The following is a 17,786-nucleotide window of genomic DNA, read 5'->3' as shown; positions in this document are numbered from 1 at the left end:
ACATTTCCCACAACATATGTTTCCAGCTGGAGTCATGTGACCCAGGTTTTCCTGTGGTAATTACTGCATCAAGGATTCTCCTCCTCCTCTCCTCATCCATGTTGTCTTTCTGGTCCTCTGAAAACCTCCGACCTGTTGACTCCAGGCCTGGCTCCACTCATCATGACGGTTTGTTGTTGTAGTTAAAGTGAAATACGATCTGGTGGGTTTGGGTTAGGATTAGGGTTAGGGTTAGGGTTAGGATTAGGATTAGGGTTAGGGTTGTGATTAGGGTTAGGGTTAGGATTAGGGTTAGGGTTAGGGTTGTGATTAGGGTTAGGGTTAGGATTAGGGTTAGGGTTAGGGTTAGGATTAGGGTTAGGGTTAGGATTAGGGTTAGGGTTAGGGTTAGGGTTAGGATTAGGGTTAGGGTTAGGGTTAGGGTTAGGGTTAGGATTAGGGTTAGGGTTAGGATTAGGGTTAGGATTAGGGTTATGATTAGGGTTAGGATTAGGGTTATGATTAGGGTTAGGATTAGGGTTAGGGTTGTGATTAGGGTTAGGGTTAGGATTAGGGTTATGATTAGGGTTAGGATTAGGGTTAGGGTTAGGGTTAGGGTTAGAAACAGAACTAAATTTAAGCAAACAGAACCAGAACCAAACTCAAGCAAACAGAACCAGAACCCAACCAGAACCCAATCAGAACCAGAACCAAACCAGAATTGAACCAGAACCGAACCAGACTCAAGCAAACCAAACCAGAACCGAACCAGAACCGAAACAGAACCGAAAACAGAACCAGGTCAAGCAAACAGAACCAGAACCAAGTCAAGCAAACAGAACCAGAACCAAACTCAAGCAAACCGAACCAGAACCAATTCAAGCAAACCGAACCAGAACCAGAACCAAACCAGAACCAAACCAGAACCAAACCGAACCAGAACCGAACCAGAACCAGAACCGAACCAGAACCAAACCAGAATTGAACCAGAACCAGAACCAGGTAAAGCAAACAGAACCAGAACCAAGTCAAGCAAACAGAACCAGAACCAAACTCAAGCAAACCGGACCAGAACCAATTCAAGCAAACCGAACCAGAACCAGAACCAAACCAGAACCAGACCAGAATTGAACCAGAACCGAACCAGACTCAAGCAAACCAAACCAGAACCGAACCAGAACCGAACTCAAGCAAACAGAACCAGAACCAAGCCAAGCAAACAGAACCAGAACCAATTCAAGCAAACAGAACCAGAACCAATTCAAGCAAACAGAACCAGAACCAACTCAAGTAAACAGAAACAAGAACCAAACTCAAGCAAACAGAACCAGAACCAGAACCAAACTCAAGCAAACAGAACCAGAACCAGAACCAAACTCAAGCAAACAGAACCAGAACCTACTCAACCAAACAGAACCATAACCAACTCAAGTAAACACAAACAAGAACCAAAGTTGAGCAAACAGAGCCGAAACCAGAACCAACTCAAGCAAACAGAACCAGAACCAGAACCAAACTGGAGCAAACATTATTATTGTCTTCAGGTTGGCATTGAGAAAAATCAGATGCCTCAGCTTTGATGGGCTGATCCGATTTCTCCTCTCAGTGAGAATTTGCCCGGTCTTTGAATAGAACCCTAACCCTCTCAGAAGGAACAGATGAAGCAACGATACACAGCCTCCCCTCCATCACCTGTATCCTATATCCTCACATGTGATTGGCCGCATGGCCGCATGGCCGCCATGCTGACCAATCAAAACAAAGTTCTGCTGTGAGCAGAGCTGGGGCTGAGCACTGTGAGAGCTAAGCAGCGAAAGGAAAAAACTGGGAGCCGACTCTCTCTCCATGCAAGCCGGCTCTTCTGATTCACTATAAAGCATCGGCTCTCAGAGCTTTTGATCATGACACATCACTAATCTGCTTCATCTGTGTTACAATTATGAGGGGGTCCTTGGACAATTTTCTCACCTGTAAGGGGTCCCTGGCTCCAAAAGTTTGAGAACCCCTGATGTATGGAATGGACACGGATCTGGTGGAATTTGGCCTTAAGTGTGATATGGAGAGGACAGGAAGGGGGACTGGCAGCTGGTGATAAGTCCCAGAATGCTGAAAAAGTCCTGTACGCCAAGGGGTTAAATGTCAGTACTGCAGACTTGGTTATGGCACTTGACCCGGGGGGGGGGGGGGGGGGGGGTGCCAGGTCAAGAAAAAATGGAGCCATGTAAAAAATCTTTGTGCACAGTTTATAATCTCTGCGTACAGATTTGTGATCGGTGAGGATGCAATCATAATTAGTGGGCACAGATAACAAATCCATGGGTGCCATCCAATGGGTGTGCACGATTTCCAAATCTGGGCACATGGTTTACAAATCCATTCCCAGAGATTGTGTATCTGTACCTGACTCTGATATGGGAGGAGCCTTCTTAAAGACTCAGGATTGTGCATGCTTAAATGTCCCTGTATTGGATCAAACACAGGGGGAGGTGATGGGATCAGATGAACCAGATCTGTTATTGCTTTGCCCTGCGATAAGTGAAATCCTGCCTGATCAGCGTTTATGACCCGCACGTCAATATTATCAGAGGAGTGACCCCTGGCTCTCATCCCCACTATCACTGATGACATATCCACTATATTGCACTTTCATCCATCACCATGTTATATTGAGTGTCATGCTCCAGACCCTCAATTTCATATTGATACGTTAATCTTAAACATCGATGCTGACTGCTTAGGTTTGCATTTAAATGATACCAAAAGGGAGAAGAAGTGAAGAGTTGAAAGGTCAAAGGAGCTCATGTTGAATCCTGATTGAAGAGAGGATCAGGGCAGCAGCATTTAGAGTTCAATTGATAGTCTAGTAGTGACCTCAAAGTATCCTTTAGTTTATTTATTATTTATCAGACTGGAAAGGTAATTCAAACAACCTCTTACACATCAGAAAGGGGAAAGTTCCTCCTGATTTAAAGTACCTCTCCATACTTTATGATCCTGTTCCAGACAGCAGTGTGGTCTTTGACTTTTAACTGCAATTTACAGCCATCTAGATATATCAGCAACATAAAGACTCACCTGGTATCTCCAAAGGGTCCACTTGAAGCAGCAGGAGTCATGGCAAATATAAAGAGGAGAGGAAACAGGGGGAAGGAGAGCCACAGAGATAAGGTTCAGACCATTGAGCTGCCAGAGATCTCAGTGGGATCTAATCTCGGTCCAGAGGCAGAGATGAATTGACACCAGCCTGAGGACGAGGGCGAGGACGAGGGTGGGGGGCTGGGCTGTCACTTTGGACAGGCAGGTTTCAGACAGTGACGTGGTTCAGGTGACATCAGCTGTTATGATGTTTCAAAGTGTCAACAGTGGTGTTTATCAGCAGCTACTGATGGGTAATATTTGAAGCCAGTGATTACAGTTTTTTAAATGGACAATTTTCAAACCAAACATCTGTCGTTCAAATCATCAACACAGTGTTTGGCCCATCATGACTACCATGCAGCTCTGCCAGAAACTGGTGTTAAATATGATGCTTCATAGTTCTCATTTAAAAGTGAATATGATAAAAATATATCTTGTCAACAAGATGCTTTTACCAGGTCTAGACCGTACTCTATGTTCTATTATTAACAAAAACCCAACATCAAGACAGGATAAGATCTAGTCCCATCTTACAGACAGGACTCAGTCTGATCTCATCTTAATCCACCATGAGCAGAGCACTTTGCAGCATTTAGCAAGTTACAGTGGCAAGGACAAACTTCCTTTAACAGGCAGAAACCTCCAGCAGGACCAGACTCATGTTAGACACACACCTGCTTGGACCAATGCTAACACCATAGACCTTTAATCAGGATAGGGGACACTAATTTTACCAATTCTATGCTTTTTTTTTTTTTTGGCATATTTTGAAAGTTTGGAAAATGTGACTCAGAATTTGATGATAAAGTCCAAAGATCCATCCTGTAAACGCCAGCCAGTGGTTTAAGGTGGTGATGCAGGGGAGCAGGACCGGACTCATGTTAGACAGACATCTGCTGAGAACGAGTTGGAGAGAGGGATAGAGGGAGATGCAGAGAGAGAGAGATGATAGTGATGAGAGGGATAGTAGTAATTGTAGCTGCTGGAGTCTGGCACTTTCACAGCAGCAGGACGTCTACAGCAGTGACTCAGAGGAACCTACGAGACAAGGGAGCTCAGGGACTCCAGGTCTATGGTTAGTAACTTTAATGGGACAAGAAGACATGAAGTAATGGAGACTGTAACTGTTGTTTCTAAAGTAAAGAAATATATGCCAGCTTTTTAGTCAACAAGGAAAAGATTAATTAAACCAAGCTATTAAGATTTAAATCTAACTACAGACATCCAATACAAGATTGATTACCTATGTACCAGACAGGAGTTGGTGCAGTGTATCATGAAGCCAGCAAATGCTTCAAAATGTAATGAAATAGCAAAGAAAAGATAAAAAATAAGAAACTCCCATAGACTGTATAGATAATGGACGTAGTATCCGTGACGTCACCCATCTGTACCTGAGCGCTGTTTTGAAGCCAATCGTTACAAGCTACAGTGTTCCCGCCTGTCAGTCAAGTCAGTCATGTCCTTAAATGGGCAAAACTCTTAATCTTAATATCTTCTGAACCATTGCGTTAGAAAAAAATCCCCCCCATACTGTGTGCTGATAGAGAAATGAGCTACTCAGACCGAACCCGTTTTTTTTTTCCCAGGCTCTAAACATGTTTATTAATGCTGCAAAGATCGTCTTCTTTGAATGGGTGTGTATGTAGTTTCCTGTGTTTCTGCAGCCAGCCTCAAGTGGACACTGGATGAACTGCAGTTTTTTGCACTTCTGCATTGGCTTCATATTTTAAGACCGGAGGTTGCCGCTTGGAAACTCCCAACAGGAAAACATGGGGTCAAGATGACCTCAAGGATTATTGGAAATGTAGTGAAGTCATCATGTATCATAATTTGAGCTATCTTCCTCTTGAATCCTGAATGCTGTGTATAAATTACATTCAGACCATTAGTCCAGGATGTTTGCAGAGTATCATGAGTCATATTTACTTGTCAATTCCAGCGTGATGGTTGGTCTCCTCGGGAAGATACGACTGTTCCACACCCGTGGACAGCATCCTGACTGAACTAATTACCTGCCTGCTGATTACAGGGCATCCATCCGTAGAAGAAAACACAGTTCCTCACTTCCAGCAGTGATTTAATGCCGTTTTTTTTAAAGCAGTATTTCTGGGGATTTGTGTTAAAACTCGTTTGATGTTCTGCTTCATTTCTTGATGAATTAGCGCTCGGCATCCATCGACTCATTAAGCTGAGATGGAAGCAGACATTAACCTTGCGGATATTTGTGGTCTTACTTTGCAAAATAAGCCTCTTAATATTACCCCCGGGAGTGTAATTCAGTCTGCTTTATTTGACATAAAATTACACTTGAAGTGACACTTCTTAAAACTCAGCAGGTTGTTCGGTGGAACCTGGCATCGTTTTGAAGCCAAGTCAATATGTGAATCTCAGGGGGGGACACTGAATGAGGAGTTTGACCAGCCTGTGAAGTTGTGTATGCTAGACTGAGAGGTGACACACAGAATTAACAGCTGCTGTACATTTTCCACACTTTGCAGATTTCAAAAGCGACAGATGTTTTTTTATTTTTAAAATGTGAGAAACATAACGAAAGTCAGCTGCCTTGTGTCAGTCGATGATGACAGCTGTATGAAGTCTGGTTGTGCAGGATGTTATATTTTAACTCTGCTTGTTCAAAGTGCAACAAAGAACCGACAGAAAGAGACGCATGCTTGATTTCGCCTAATGTGCCTTTCCTCAGTCTTCGGTTTCAGTGATTGTCCCTGTTTGCATGTTTGTTTGAAACCTCATCTGAACTGTAGCTACCCAACAGCTAATTAATTCACTCTTTAATTACACGTCGATAGCGTCAGCAGCAGCAGCCCTTTTTAGGCTAATGGATGAAGGTCTGCTCAGCTTTCTGTTTGGCACTGAATTGATAAAGCCTCACACCAAATGTATTAAGTTGGCTCGTTGATCGATGGACACACAGGAGGAAGTGAAACACATTTTCTCATTTGTAAGCCTTTATTTTTGTCCTTGAATGACTCTTTTTCCCTTTATGATTACTTGAAGACTTTATCATATGAGTTATTTGGACAAAGATTGGTTATAAAGAGGGGAATCTATGCTCAAATGTAGCTCAACCTCCAATTTTTCTCCCTTATTTCATTAATTAAGGTGATACTTTCACCCAAAGTGGACTGCACTTTGCTTTGACACAAAAATACTGTTAAATCCTTTTTTTCCACCTCAAACAAATCTCCAAAACAAGATCTTTCCTTTCCCCCTCCGAACTGTCCAAAGTCATCCATGTGATGGAATTCAGCAACAAACTGGACACTGGACACAGAAGACTCAGGAGACTCGGACGGCTTACGTTGAAATAGTTTATGTAGAACTTGATCAAGGAGAAATAACATAACAGTACACAGGCAGGAGAGTGCAGTGCAATGCCAAGTCAGTTCTGCCAGACAAATCCTCAGGCATGGTATTTATTCCCTCCGAAGATGACGCTAAAGTTAGATAACTTCTGGAGACAGTAAGTCGGCCATGAAACATAGATAAAGACAGGAGCAGGGGGAGAGACCTTGACTACTACCCTGACACGATCTCGCCCGTCACAGACGACATAGGAAACAAGTTACTCTAAACATGACATTTAGACTGAAAGAATACAATAGTTAAACATTCTTACATACATATATATAAGACTATGAAAATTCCACGACAATCCATGCTTTTATTTTTTCTGGTCTTGATTATTGTAATGCACCTTTAACAGGCATCAGTCAGAGCTCCCTCCACAGACTCCAAGTAGTCCAAAATGCAGCCGCTCGGATTTTAACTGGCACAGCAAAATATCAACACATCACTCCTGTCCTTGCCAGCTTACATCGGCTGCCAGTTTTTTAACGTGTCAATTCTCAGATCTTATTGATTACTTTTAAAATTTTAAATGGACAGGCCCCAAACTACTTAAGCGACTTGTTAGCCCCCCATGTGCCTGGGTGGCCCCTCAGGTCTGTGGATGTATCTCTGCTGGTTGTGCCAAGATCCCACCTTAAAACAAAAGTTGACCGGGCCTTTTCAATCAGAGCTCCAAGTTTGTGGAACTCCCTGCCACTGACGATTAGACAGACCACAACCTTAACTGCTTTTAAATCCTCACTGAAAACATTTTTATATAAGAAGGCATTTCTCCTGTAATTCTTGAATTTGCTCTACATTCAGATGTCTTGTTTTGCTTCTGTCTTTTTTCTCCCCCCTATTTGCACTGTTTTTTTATGCTTTCTAATTCTCTGCTTTTTTGTTGTGAAGCACTTTGTTAAGAAAAATGCTATATAGATAAAGTGTATTATTATTACAATTAATGCATTCAAGCATGTGTGACCCATAATTGATCAATAAGTGACCCATACATGACCAGTTATTGCAAAGATCATGCAATTACTTTAACCCTATTGTATATGCATGACTGCTTGAGCTCTATATTTGCAAACTACTTGAGATAAAGATATTTTATTTCTCTTTTTTTTATCATGTGCTGTTATTTTTATGGATAAAAAGGGCTAGAAAAAACATTTTTAAATATTTTAAAAATCATGAATTTGAACTTTAATCCCACAGATGAGTAAATCTGATGCCTTTGCCTCCTCACATTTTCGGTCCTTGTCTTTTTCTTTGCAGACGATGAGCAGTCGTTTCTTCCCCCACGACGTCATCCTCACTGATGCTGTCCTCAGTCTGGATGAAGACTCGGTTCTCTCGACAAATGAGGTTAGTCGCCGAGGAATTATCTACCAGTCGACACAACACTGATGTTTTTGTTTTTTTAAACAAACTGGTGAGCTGAGACGCCGATGTCTTATCAACGAAATGAGGTGAGACGGCCACAATCCCAAGACTCTAGACCTCCCAAACACTGTTATCAAACATCTGGATTGGAATCTCAATTACTGAATTAATCAGCAAACAGTGTGAGTAAAGAAAGCAATTCAACATGGCTGCCTGCCTCAAAACACACAGAAGATGAGCTGAACCTTAAAGGCCAAAGTACTGACATATTGACATATTGGTGGAGCCAAGGCATGTGCAGAAGCAACATGGCTGAAGGAGCCATGGGACTGACGCCAACCCTTCGACCAAAGTCCACATAAAACCTCAAAGATCCCTCAGGTCGGTACAGTCCACAGCAGAACAGAGACTCATGGTTAAGATAAGAGAGTCCTTTACTCGTCCCACAATGGGGAAATTCAAGATTATGTTATTATATATTTATGAAATTATTATGGAAAGTTCTATAATTCTTGTGTCTCAACTCAACTCAACTCAGCTTTATTTATATAGCACCTTTCATACATAGAAACATGTAGCCCAAAGTGCTTCACAGAGTAACAGACAGTAAGAAAACAACAGCAAAGGTAGAATTATAGAAGGCATGAAAAAAGAAGAAATACTTAGAAAAGAAAAGAAAATCAACACAGTAAAATTAATAAAATAAGTAAGAGTGGAAATAAAAGTTAAAAATAAGGTAGAGTTAACGAGATCAGGTGAACACAATAAATAAATAAGATAAATAAATACATGTTAAAACAATGGTTTAGATAATAATGATAAAAATAATAAAAATGATAATAAAATAATAAAATAAAATAATAAAAATGTGTGAGTGTTAAGTTCACCATTCCTCCTCTACTATGCTAATCCTGTAGAGAGCCGCATTTGTCAACCCAGCTGTCAATGAACCAATTTTTTAAAATCGAATAACTAACTTAAAGGTGCAGTTGGTAGGAATGGGGTAAAGAAACAATACTTTTTTATGCTGGGTTTGGAAAAAAAGACATAATACCCATCGGTACTCATCAGTAATTGAAGTAATTAACATAGCTTGATGCTTTGTATCAAGCTATGTTGTTGTTCCCGTTATCACTGACCAATCAGAGCTACTCTCCAACCCTCAGTTCTGATTGGTCGAGTGGCGGCCCCTGCTACGTCGTCCTGATTGGCTGGGAAACCACTACTTCCTCATAGAACGCGCACCAGAAGTAGGGGAAATCTGGTAGGGAGGGGTAGTGTTGACATTCAAACTCTCTCTGAACTGATGTTTATATATATCGACTACCAACAGCAGCTTTAAGCTAAACTCCTAAGAAAAATTACACCTTGGACATAAATAAGCATGATAGCAACTAACTATAACGTCCGAAACTATGTCTGAGAAAACTTTATTTGAGGTGTATTTAATTTTCTAGTTTGACCCTTGTTCCATCTGTTATAATGGAGGAGGCAGACTTTATCACTCATACTACATCTCGTCACTACAGGGAGCTTTAAAGGTTTTGGCTTCACTCAGGATAGCTGTGGTTCTGTTCATAGTTTATACTGTCTGTGGTTGGTCAGTGTAACTGAGCATAGAAGGCTAGTTGCTGTTCCTGCACAGTATATTTGAAGTTTAAATGCTAACTGTGGCAGTATTGCAAATTTACTTTTATAATCAGTAAATTTTTTGAACAATGGGCCACTGATTTTGGGCAGAGGTAGAGAAAAGCAAGGTGTTTTTAGCTAATAACCATTAACATTGATGGCCCAAATGCCAACTATCACTGGTTGGTTTTATAGATGTGACTAGCTTGCTAACTAATCTAAAGGTAGCGTCATTAGCTCAAGGAAGTGGTTAAATCCACCGTTTTCAGATGTTGTTTTAGTGTTTCAGACTCACGTTTTTAATCAGAAGCTTATAAAGTATGGAAGAATAATTCCAACCTGAAAACAGGACCAATCTTTATTTATATAGCACCAAATCCCAACAAACGTTATCCTCAGACTCTTTCCAAACAGAGCAGATCTAGACCGTACTGTGTTCTATTATTAACAAAGACCCAACATCAAGACAAGATAAGATCCAGTCCCATCTTACAGACAGGCCTCAGTCTGATCTCATCTTAATCCACCATGAGCAGAGCACTTTGCAGCATTTAGCAAGTTACAGTGGCAAGGACAAACTTCCTTTAACAGGCAGAAACCTCCAGCAGGACCAGACTCATGTTAGACACACATCTGCCTACATGATTTTTTTTTTTTGACTTTTCTCATATTTTGAGAATTTGTAAAAGGTGACTCTGAGTTTGCTAATAAAAAATTAAAGGGATAAATCTTGTAAACGCCTAGCTGTGGATATGTTAGATAAGCAGCTCGTGGTATGATGTCAGCCAGTGGTTTAAGGTGGTGATGCCCTCACGCAATATTGATCCCCTCTGAAATGAGGCAGTCAGTCCACGCGCAGTCATGAATACCATTCATTAGAAACAAATTGCCCCACTTTGCCAAACATTGCAACAGCCACCGAGGTATCTGAGGTAAGTGTGCATCGCCTTAAAAGGATGATTTCAGATGCATCAGGTGAAATTGAACTAATGACTTGGAAGTTTAAAGCAACGAAGCAGGACAACAGATTTCAAATACTAAACACAGAGTTCTGATTACAGACATCAATAGTGCGTACGCTTCTTGATTTACTTCCTGGCGAGCATGCTTGAGACCAGGTCTTAATTAAATTACCTTGCAATGTGTGGTGTTCGGATTGATACTACTATGAGGGGGTTGTTTTAATTTAATTTAACAATGAGGAGAACAGATAGACAGAGGTAGAAAAAGAGAGTTAAAAGAGAAGAGAAAGGATGGAGGAAGAGAGAAGAGCAAAAAGAGGAATGGGGGGGACAGATGGTTCAATGAAAGAAACATTGGAATTTGATGGATGCAATCAAAAAAAGGGCAAAGGAGGGAAAATATGAATAAAGAGGAATGGTAAGAGGTAAAAGAAAAAGGTATAAAAAGCAGACAAATGCATCAAAGTTGAAAGAATTGGAGAAACTGAAGAATAAAGGCGTATTGGAGAGGGTATAATGAAAAACAAAGTGCTTTCACAGAGTCAGTAGTTTTACCAGAGCCATTACCTCCGTGTCTGTGTCATTACACTGTCAAAACACAGAGCAACTCTTTGATTAAAGTGTTACTTAAAAGAGAGGACGAGGAGCGGCTCGCAGCTTTTGTTACACGGACACTTGTTTTAGAACAAATTAGAAACCACTGAATTGTCTAAAGAATTGTCAGGAGGGGAAATAATGGTTCCATTTCCTCTTTTTTTCAATCCAGACTTTGACGTGATAGCAAAGTTACTAGCTCAAATAACTCAACTGAAACTGCTGTGGTGTAAGGTTTGTAGAAATTGGGTGTCAGAGTAACACTTTGTGCACCTTAAAATTTAAATCACAGCTTGTCTGGGACCCAAAAAACAAAATAGAAATGTTAACCACCCACGTGTACTTCACTCCAGTGGTTGAAGAAATAAAAACTTTCTCCATCATTCATTAATATGACTCTGTATCAACTCTCATTGAAACTAAGCAATTAATCAGATTTCTAACAGACTATCAGAAGCACCTCTTTTCATCCTAATTATCAGCAAAATCTGAGAAACATTGAAAATGATCCACTTATTGTAGGTGATAACTGTTGCATTGTTTGAACGCCAGCCTCACTGACAAATACTTTATAATTTCTGTATATGCTTCATGATGAAAACAAACCTGTTATCTGCCAGTTTAATGTTTTTAATGCAGCACCAGCAGGACTACAGGTCTTTGACGCTCAGTTAAATGGTTACATAAAGATTGTCTAATCAAAAACAGTAACACTGGATAACATGATAAATAACCGTATAATCCTCGATATGTAGTTCATGTAGAATAATTACATTTTGGGTTACACTTATTTTAAAATCCAGGGTATGGAAAGATAACAGAAATTAATTTAATGTTGACTGATTAAAGATGCAGACCGAGTTTTAATTGAATGAAAATCTTCAGTATTACATCTATAATGTTCTTGTCAGAGAGAACAACACAACGCAAGGCATTTTGAACTGTAATACTTCTTGCATCTCAAAGTGACCACAACATCACCAAGCAAATAACAAGAGGCAGTTTTTATATTTATGTCTTTCCCCAATTACCATAAAATCCTGACTATAAAGGCTGATTTATACTTCTGCGTCTCCCCTACACAGCAGGGGCTGACGCGGACATGAGCCCCACATACTTGTGCGTCGGTGTTCTGTGTCACGCAGCAATTCTCCGCCGAAACGCCTGAGGGCAGTGCGGTCTCTCTGATAGCCGGCCGCCTGCTTCCTGTCCCGCTACGATCTCTGTTTACTTTTCCACAGCGATTCAGAGCGTGTTCTGTTAATCAACAGCTGATACATGTTGCTGTTTATCATACAGACATGATTACATGAAGAATAGAGAGGAGGAGATTAAATACACAGCCGATGTCCGGGATCCCGGAAGTGTTGTAAATGTGGGAAAGACAAAGCTGCCGAGCGGACCAATCACAGGGCTTGAGGTCCGCGTCGGCTCTACGGGAAGTTACATTTTGGAGGAGGTGCACGTCAGCTACGTGCGTAGGCCTAGGCGTAGGTACGGGAGCTACGCGGACCCCCGGCGTAGGGTACGCCGTTGATTCAACGCAGAAGTATAAATCAGCCTTAAGTCACACTTATTTATCAGATGCAGTCGGGTTTTGTATGTTGAGTTTGAAATCCAGCTAGCTACCAGTACAGTGGTTATTGCAATTCATTCATTTGGTGGTGTTGATATTTTTTGTGAAGCACTGCCTGCGACTGATTCACCTGTAGTTGTGGCAACCACCTTCCACTGGTCACTTGTTGCCTTAAATTGAGGAGTCTTTTCAATCCAACCAGCACGACACAAGGTTTATTTACTTAACAGTATTTCATCTGTTATGTTTAGATGCATGATTATGACCCAATTATGACCTTTGAAATATGAAGCCCATGCAGAATTGCTAAAAACTGCAGTTCATGGAGCATCCATTAGAGGCTGGTTGCAGTAACACCAGAAACCACATACACACCCATTCAAAGAAGACGATCTTTACAGCAGAAATAAACATGTTTACAGTCTGGTTCAAAAAACAGTTTAGATCTGAATAGCTCATTTCTCTATCGGCACACACTGTAGGGGGGGAGAATTTTTTTTATTGCTTGTTAGTTTTGAAGATATTAAGATTACAAGTTTTGCCCATATAAGGGCATGGCTGACTTGATTGACAGGCAGGCACCCTGTAGCTGTTAGCGAAAAGGCTAAAGGCCCACCTCTTTACCTCACACTAGCTCAGACGAAGTTAGGTTGAGTTCAGCATTTCCAAAATGGCAGCATTTCCAATATGGCACCCACTGATGATTGGCTTCAAAACAGAGCTTCAGAAACAGATGGGTGATGTCACGGAGACTACGTCCTTCTTTATACAGTTGCCCCCAACTGATGAATGGGGGCGAAGTTCTAATGGTGTCAAGTTGCTTGCAGTGGGTGATGATGGCGGTCATGATGGCATGTGTCTTAAGCTTTAGCTAACATAATGCCATCTTCTGGGGAAAATACTGTCACACAATAAAGTATCTCCCCCTTTGGTTGAGGCGAATGACTGTCTAACATGAGTCTGGTCCTGCTGGAGGTTTCTGCCTGTTAAAGGAAGTTTGTCCTTGATGCTGTAACTTGCTAAATGCTGCTAAGTGCTCTCCTCATGGTTGTCCTGTCTTAAGAGGAGACTGGAGCATGGTCTAGACCTGCTCTGTTTATCAAAGCGTCTTGAGATAACATTTGTTGTGATTTAGCGCTATGCAGATAGAAATTGATTGATTGATTTTAGACTGGTAAATTAGTTGCACACGTATGTAAGACATAGGCAACTTTTAAGGTGAGAAGGTATCAAAAGTTTGTCTTTTATATAACATTTTGCGGTGCTACTTTAATCAAATTATCCACCATGTTTTGGTGAAGTAAGGCAATTTTATGAATGAGTTTATAAAAGGCTTTCTCTGTAAACAGGAACTCTTTGTTGTAATAAAATATAAGAATAAGTTAAAAAGCATTTCATATATTGGTTAGCTTTGAAACATTCCTCACATAAAAGCTCGACCCAAGAGTTCATCCACATGAACCATTAAACCTTAAGCATTAAAATTATCAGCACCAGCTCATCTGTGTTGCTCAGCGTGTGCTCCTACTTAAAGAGTCATTACAAATAGCATCCCAGTGTCCCTTCAGCGCGTTATAAATGCTACCATTAATGGATCGTGAGGACCCGATGAGCCCCAGAGATCGGATATATCTTTAAACTCTCAGATGTTTTATTGACGGGAGCAAGTCAATGCTCACCTTTCCTACGCTGACGGGATCACAATTACACTTTACGACTACGATTTGTGGCACAGCAGAACGAGCAAGTTTGTACAACTAAAGTTTTATGGCTGTGCTGCTTGTTTTATGAAAGGAGGGGAAGAAGATGTCAGAGAGGAATAATAAAGAGGAAGTGGAGTGAGTCTTCGCCGTGCTCACTAACCCGATGCTCTAATTGCCCTTTTAACATGAAGAGGGGATTTATTGAAATTAGATGAAATATGTCAAGTGAATGGAAATGTGCAAGAGAGAGCGATACACTCTTCGTATTATAATACCTCCGTGGAAGACCGGCTGTGCCAATTCCATAATAACATTGTTTCAGCTCATTTAATGTATGATTATTCCATGAAGAGAGATTAGAGGAAGGAATACGGCTGGAAAAACCTGACAAAGCTTTTGCCTCTCATTGGGCGGCCAAGCATGCCGCTGCGATATGCCCTTTGGAAGACATTTTCAATATGCTGGATGTGGAAATTCAACAGCAGTGACTGGATTGTGATCCTCCTCTCATCTAAAGGACTGTTTAGGTTGTTGAAGGGTTGGACACTTTTCAGGGCGTTAATGGTGCTTATCAGAGTGCTATGGACTCATAAAGCTGTAGCACACTTTTTTTACTCCTCGGTCATCAGCATTGGAGGCGAGTCGTAATCGGGTGTAAGAGGAGTTCAGAGGTTCCCTACAGCTGGAGAATGTGAAAACGTGGGAAGAAGTGTTCTTCAGGGAGAGAGGGCATCTACGTTTAAAAGATCAAATGATAGTTTGACATGTGGGACCAGGCCGTGGTTTGTGTGGGTGTTCTTGAGTGGTCTATCCTCTGGGGAACAGTAAAGCTGTAGGCTTTCGTTCAAAATACATTTTGCCAATTTGGTCTCCAAAGTCATGATGAAGCTGGTTTCTACTTTATAAATGAATACTGCATCTCCTTTAGAGCTAACAACCTTTCTGCCTCTAATTGATTATGGTCATGAGTTGTATTTTGGGGCTTCAGCTAAATGTGTGTAGTCTCTGAACACAGTTTATCATTGTGCCTTGAGGTTTGTCACTGGTTGTACATCTTTAAATTAGATGGGACAGCTGAAGAGAGACAGGAAATGTAGGGATTAGAAAGCGGGGGAAGACATGCAAGGTTCCTGGTTCGAATCCCCGGTCGGGTGGGAAATTCTGGTACGCTACGTTTACAGATCAGCAACATCAGAGCCGTCTGAGCTTTTCTCCAGCGGGACTGATTATGACCCGGTTGTGCTCCCGGCTGACACCTGACCGAATACACGTTTATTTTTCTCAATAAGAACGAGTAGACAGAAAACTGGACACTGTGAGTCTGAAGTACTGTTCTGTTAGTATTATGAGCCTTCACTTTATAAGATTATGTCCGCGGAGAATATTTTAATGAGCCTCATCGTTGATATTCTGCGTGTCAAACGTGTGCCCGTATTCAATCCCGTCAGTTATTTGCATTTTGTTGCTGTAGAAAATACAATTTAGGGGGAAAACAACCTATTTGGCATTGTTTTTGACTTAAGAATAAAAATGTTTTTTCTTATCAATTAATCGATAATTGATCGTTAACATTTCCAAAAATCGATCACGGAAAATACTTAAAATGTACATCCCTACTTGAGGAAAATGTCCGTTTTGACTGCTTTTTAAAAACTGTCCAGGGTTGGGGCGCTGCGGATATCGGGGAGGGAGAGATTTCCACAGAGTAAGGGCTGCCACACTGAAGGCTCTGTCTCCAAAAGTCTGCAGCTTAGTCCGGGGGATGGAGAGGAGACCAAGGTCCGAAGACTGTAGGTTCCAGGATGGTGTGTGTTGGTGGAAGAGGTCAGCCAGGTATTGGGGGGCAAGGGCATGCAGGGATTTATAGTCTCCAATATCATTGGAATGCAGCCAGATGCTGCTTCTTTTTCAGTTTCACTCATGTCTTGCATTTAAAACCGGCTCCTCTGTCTCTCTGTCGCTCTGTGTGTACCTGGCCTGTACCACTTCGCTAGCTGTCTTTGGGGCGTCTGCCCCCCTTCCTTCTTTCACATAGTGGTAATATCCTAGTCTGTCCTCGCATGGGATTGGCCGCATGGTGTGCCCATCGAAATAAATTCCTGCTCCTGCCAGCATGGATTCTCAGCCGAGCTCTTCCCTCCAGGAGTTGGCTCCTCTCGTTCGCTACAAAGAATCGACTCTTAGAGCCAGCTCATTCACGAACGACACATCACTAGTTTTGACCAATCAGAATCAAGTATTTAACACAGCCTGGTGATCAGTAAGAAAGCTAAGTAGTCAAGCTACATCAGCTTGTTGACACTGTGGCAAAAAATGGCAGTAAAAAAAAGAAGAAAACAGTGTGACAAAGACAGCCTAGTGTTAGGTTCAGCTCCCCGGTAATGAACAGTTTGAGGTGTGTGTGTCAAAGTGGACTGAGGTCTTGAGGTCTTGAGGTCTTGAGGTCTTGCCGGTACGCTTAGATTGAAGGAAAGTAATTCAAGAAACAAACTCTACAAAAGTTGGCAACAGATAGTTTTAAGTTGTTGAAAGTTTGACAGGAAATAGTTTCTCCCTAAATGCCAGAGAACACTTTGAGATCCATCCAGACCAGACGTAACCACACACCACGCAGAGTCCCCGGTGAGAGCCGCTATAATTGAAAAGATGTTTTAAACGAGAAACCTGCAGTGGCTGCTTGTAGCTTCAGTTTGGACCTCAGACCCCAGCTGGCTGTCTGAGATCACACTGAGACTGTTGGTGCTACTTCATCAAAGCCACAGCACTCCAAACCAGCTGGAGACCAGCTCCGTTTAAGACACATTTTCCTCACTTTTATCAGATGGAAGTTGACAGCGGAAGCATCGCAGGGGCATCACTTCAAAGGAAACGAAATAAAAAACAGACAACTTCTAGAAATCTCACTGAAAGGGACCACACACGGAGAGAGGATGAGGGCTCGAAAATGTGATGCAACTCCTCTTGATCTCATAACGGTGGACACGGTAAAGCCAAATGTCCGGAGAGATTTGTTACAGATCTATTGCTGGATTGACCCTCTGCTCTGCGGATCAATCCTGGCCTTGTAGAACTTATTATTATGTATTACACACACACATGTGCACAAACACACACACCAGCTGGTCCTCACTTGACAACTTAAAGTGGGGACTTAAATCATCAAACACAAGAGCTTGGTCAGTGGCCAAAAGTGTCATATTTTGACGTTGTAGTTACAACTCCAGCATAAATTCTGTGCAGAGCTGTTCGCCAGTCTGATATGCCAAAAACAGCAGAGATCACTCCCTGCATGAATGTTGTGAGTAGCGTCTCCACACACTCTGCAGGTGATCAGAGAGAGAAAAACAGACGTCCTTTAGTTTATCCCTCTCATAAATGCTCTGAATGAGATGCAGTGCTCCTCGACCCGTTATGAAATATGAGTCTTTTTATGCCGTTGTTTCAGTTCTTTTTTGCAGCCGGCTG

At 41.6% G+C, this 17,786-nt stretch overlaps 1 protein-coding gene across 1 annotated transcript in view; it reads left to right on the top strand.

Annotated features, from left to right (window-relative positions):
* LOC117823771 (exostosin-1) overlaps nt 1–17,786 on the top strand; it is a 316,856-nt gene that overhangs the window by 280,599 nt on the left and 18,471 nt on the right. The window contains exon 10 of the mRNA XM_034699001.1: nt 7,750–7,839. Coding sequence (XP_034554892.1) covers nt 7,750–7,839 — 90 coding nt within the window. The remainder of the gene's footprint in view (nt 1–7,749; nt 7,840–17,786) is intronic.

The sequence above is a fragment of the Notolabrus celidotus genome, chromosome 13 (assembly GCF_009762535.1).
Source record: "Notolabrus celidotus isolate fNotCel1 chromosome 13, fNotCel1.pri, whole genome shotgun sequence".
NCBI lineage: Eukaryota > Metazoa > Chordata > Actinopteri > Labriformes > Labridae > Notolabrus > Notolabrus celidotus.
This window is presented reverse-complemented; position numbering and strand designations above follow the sequence as displayed.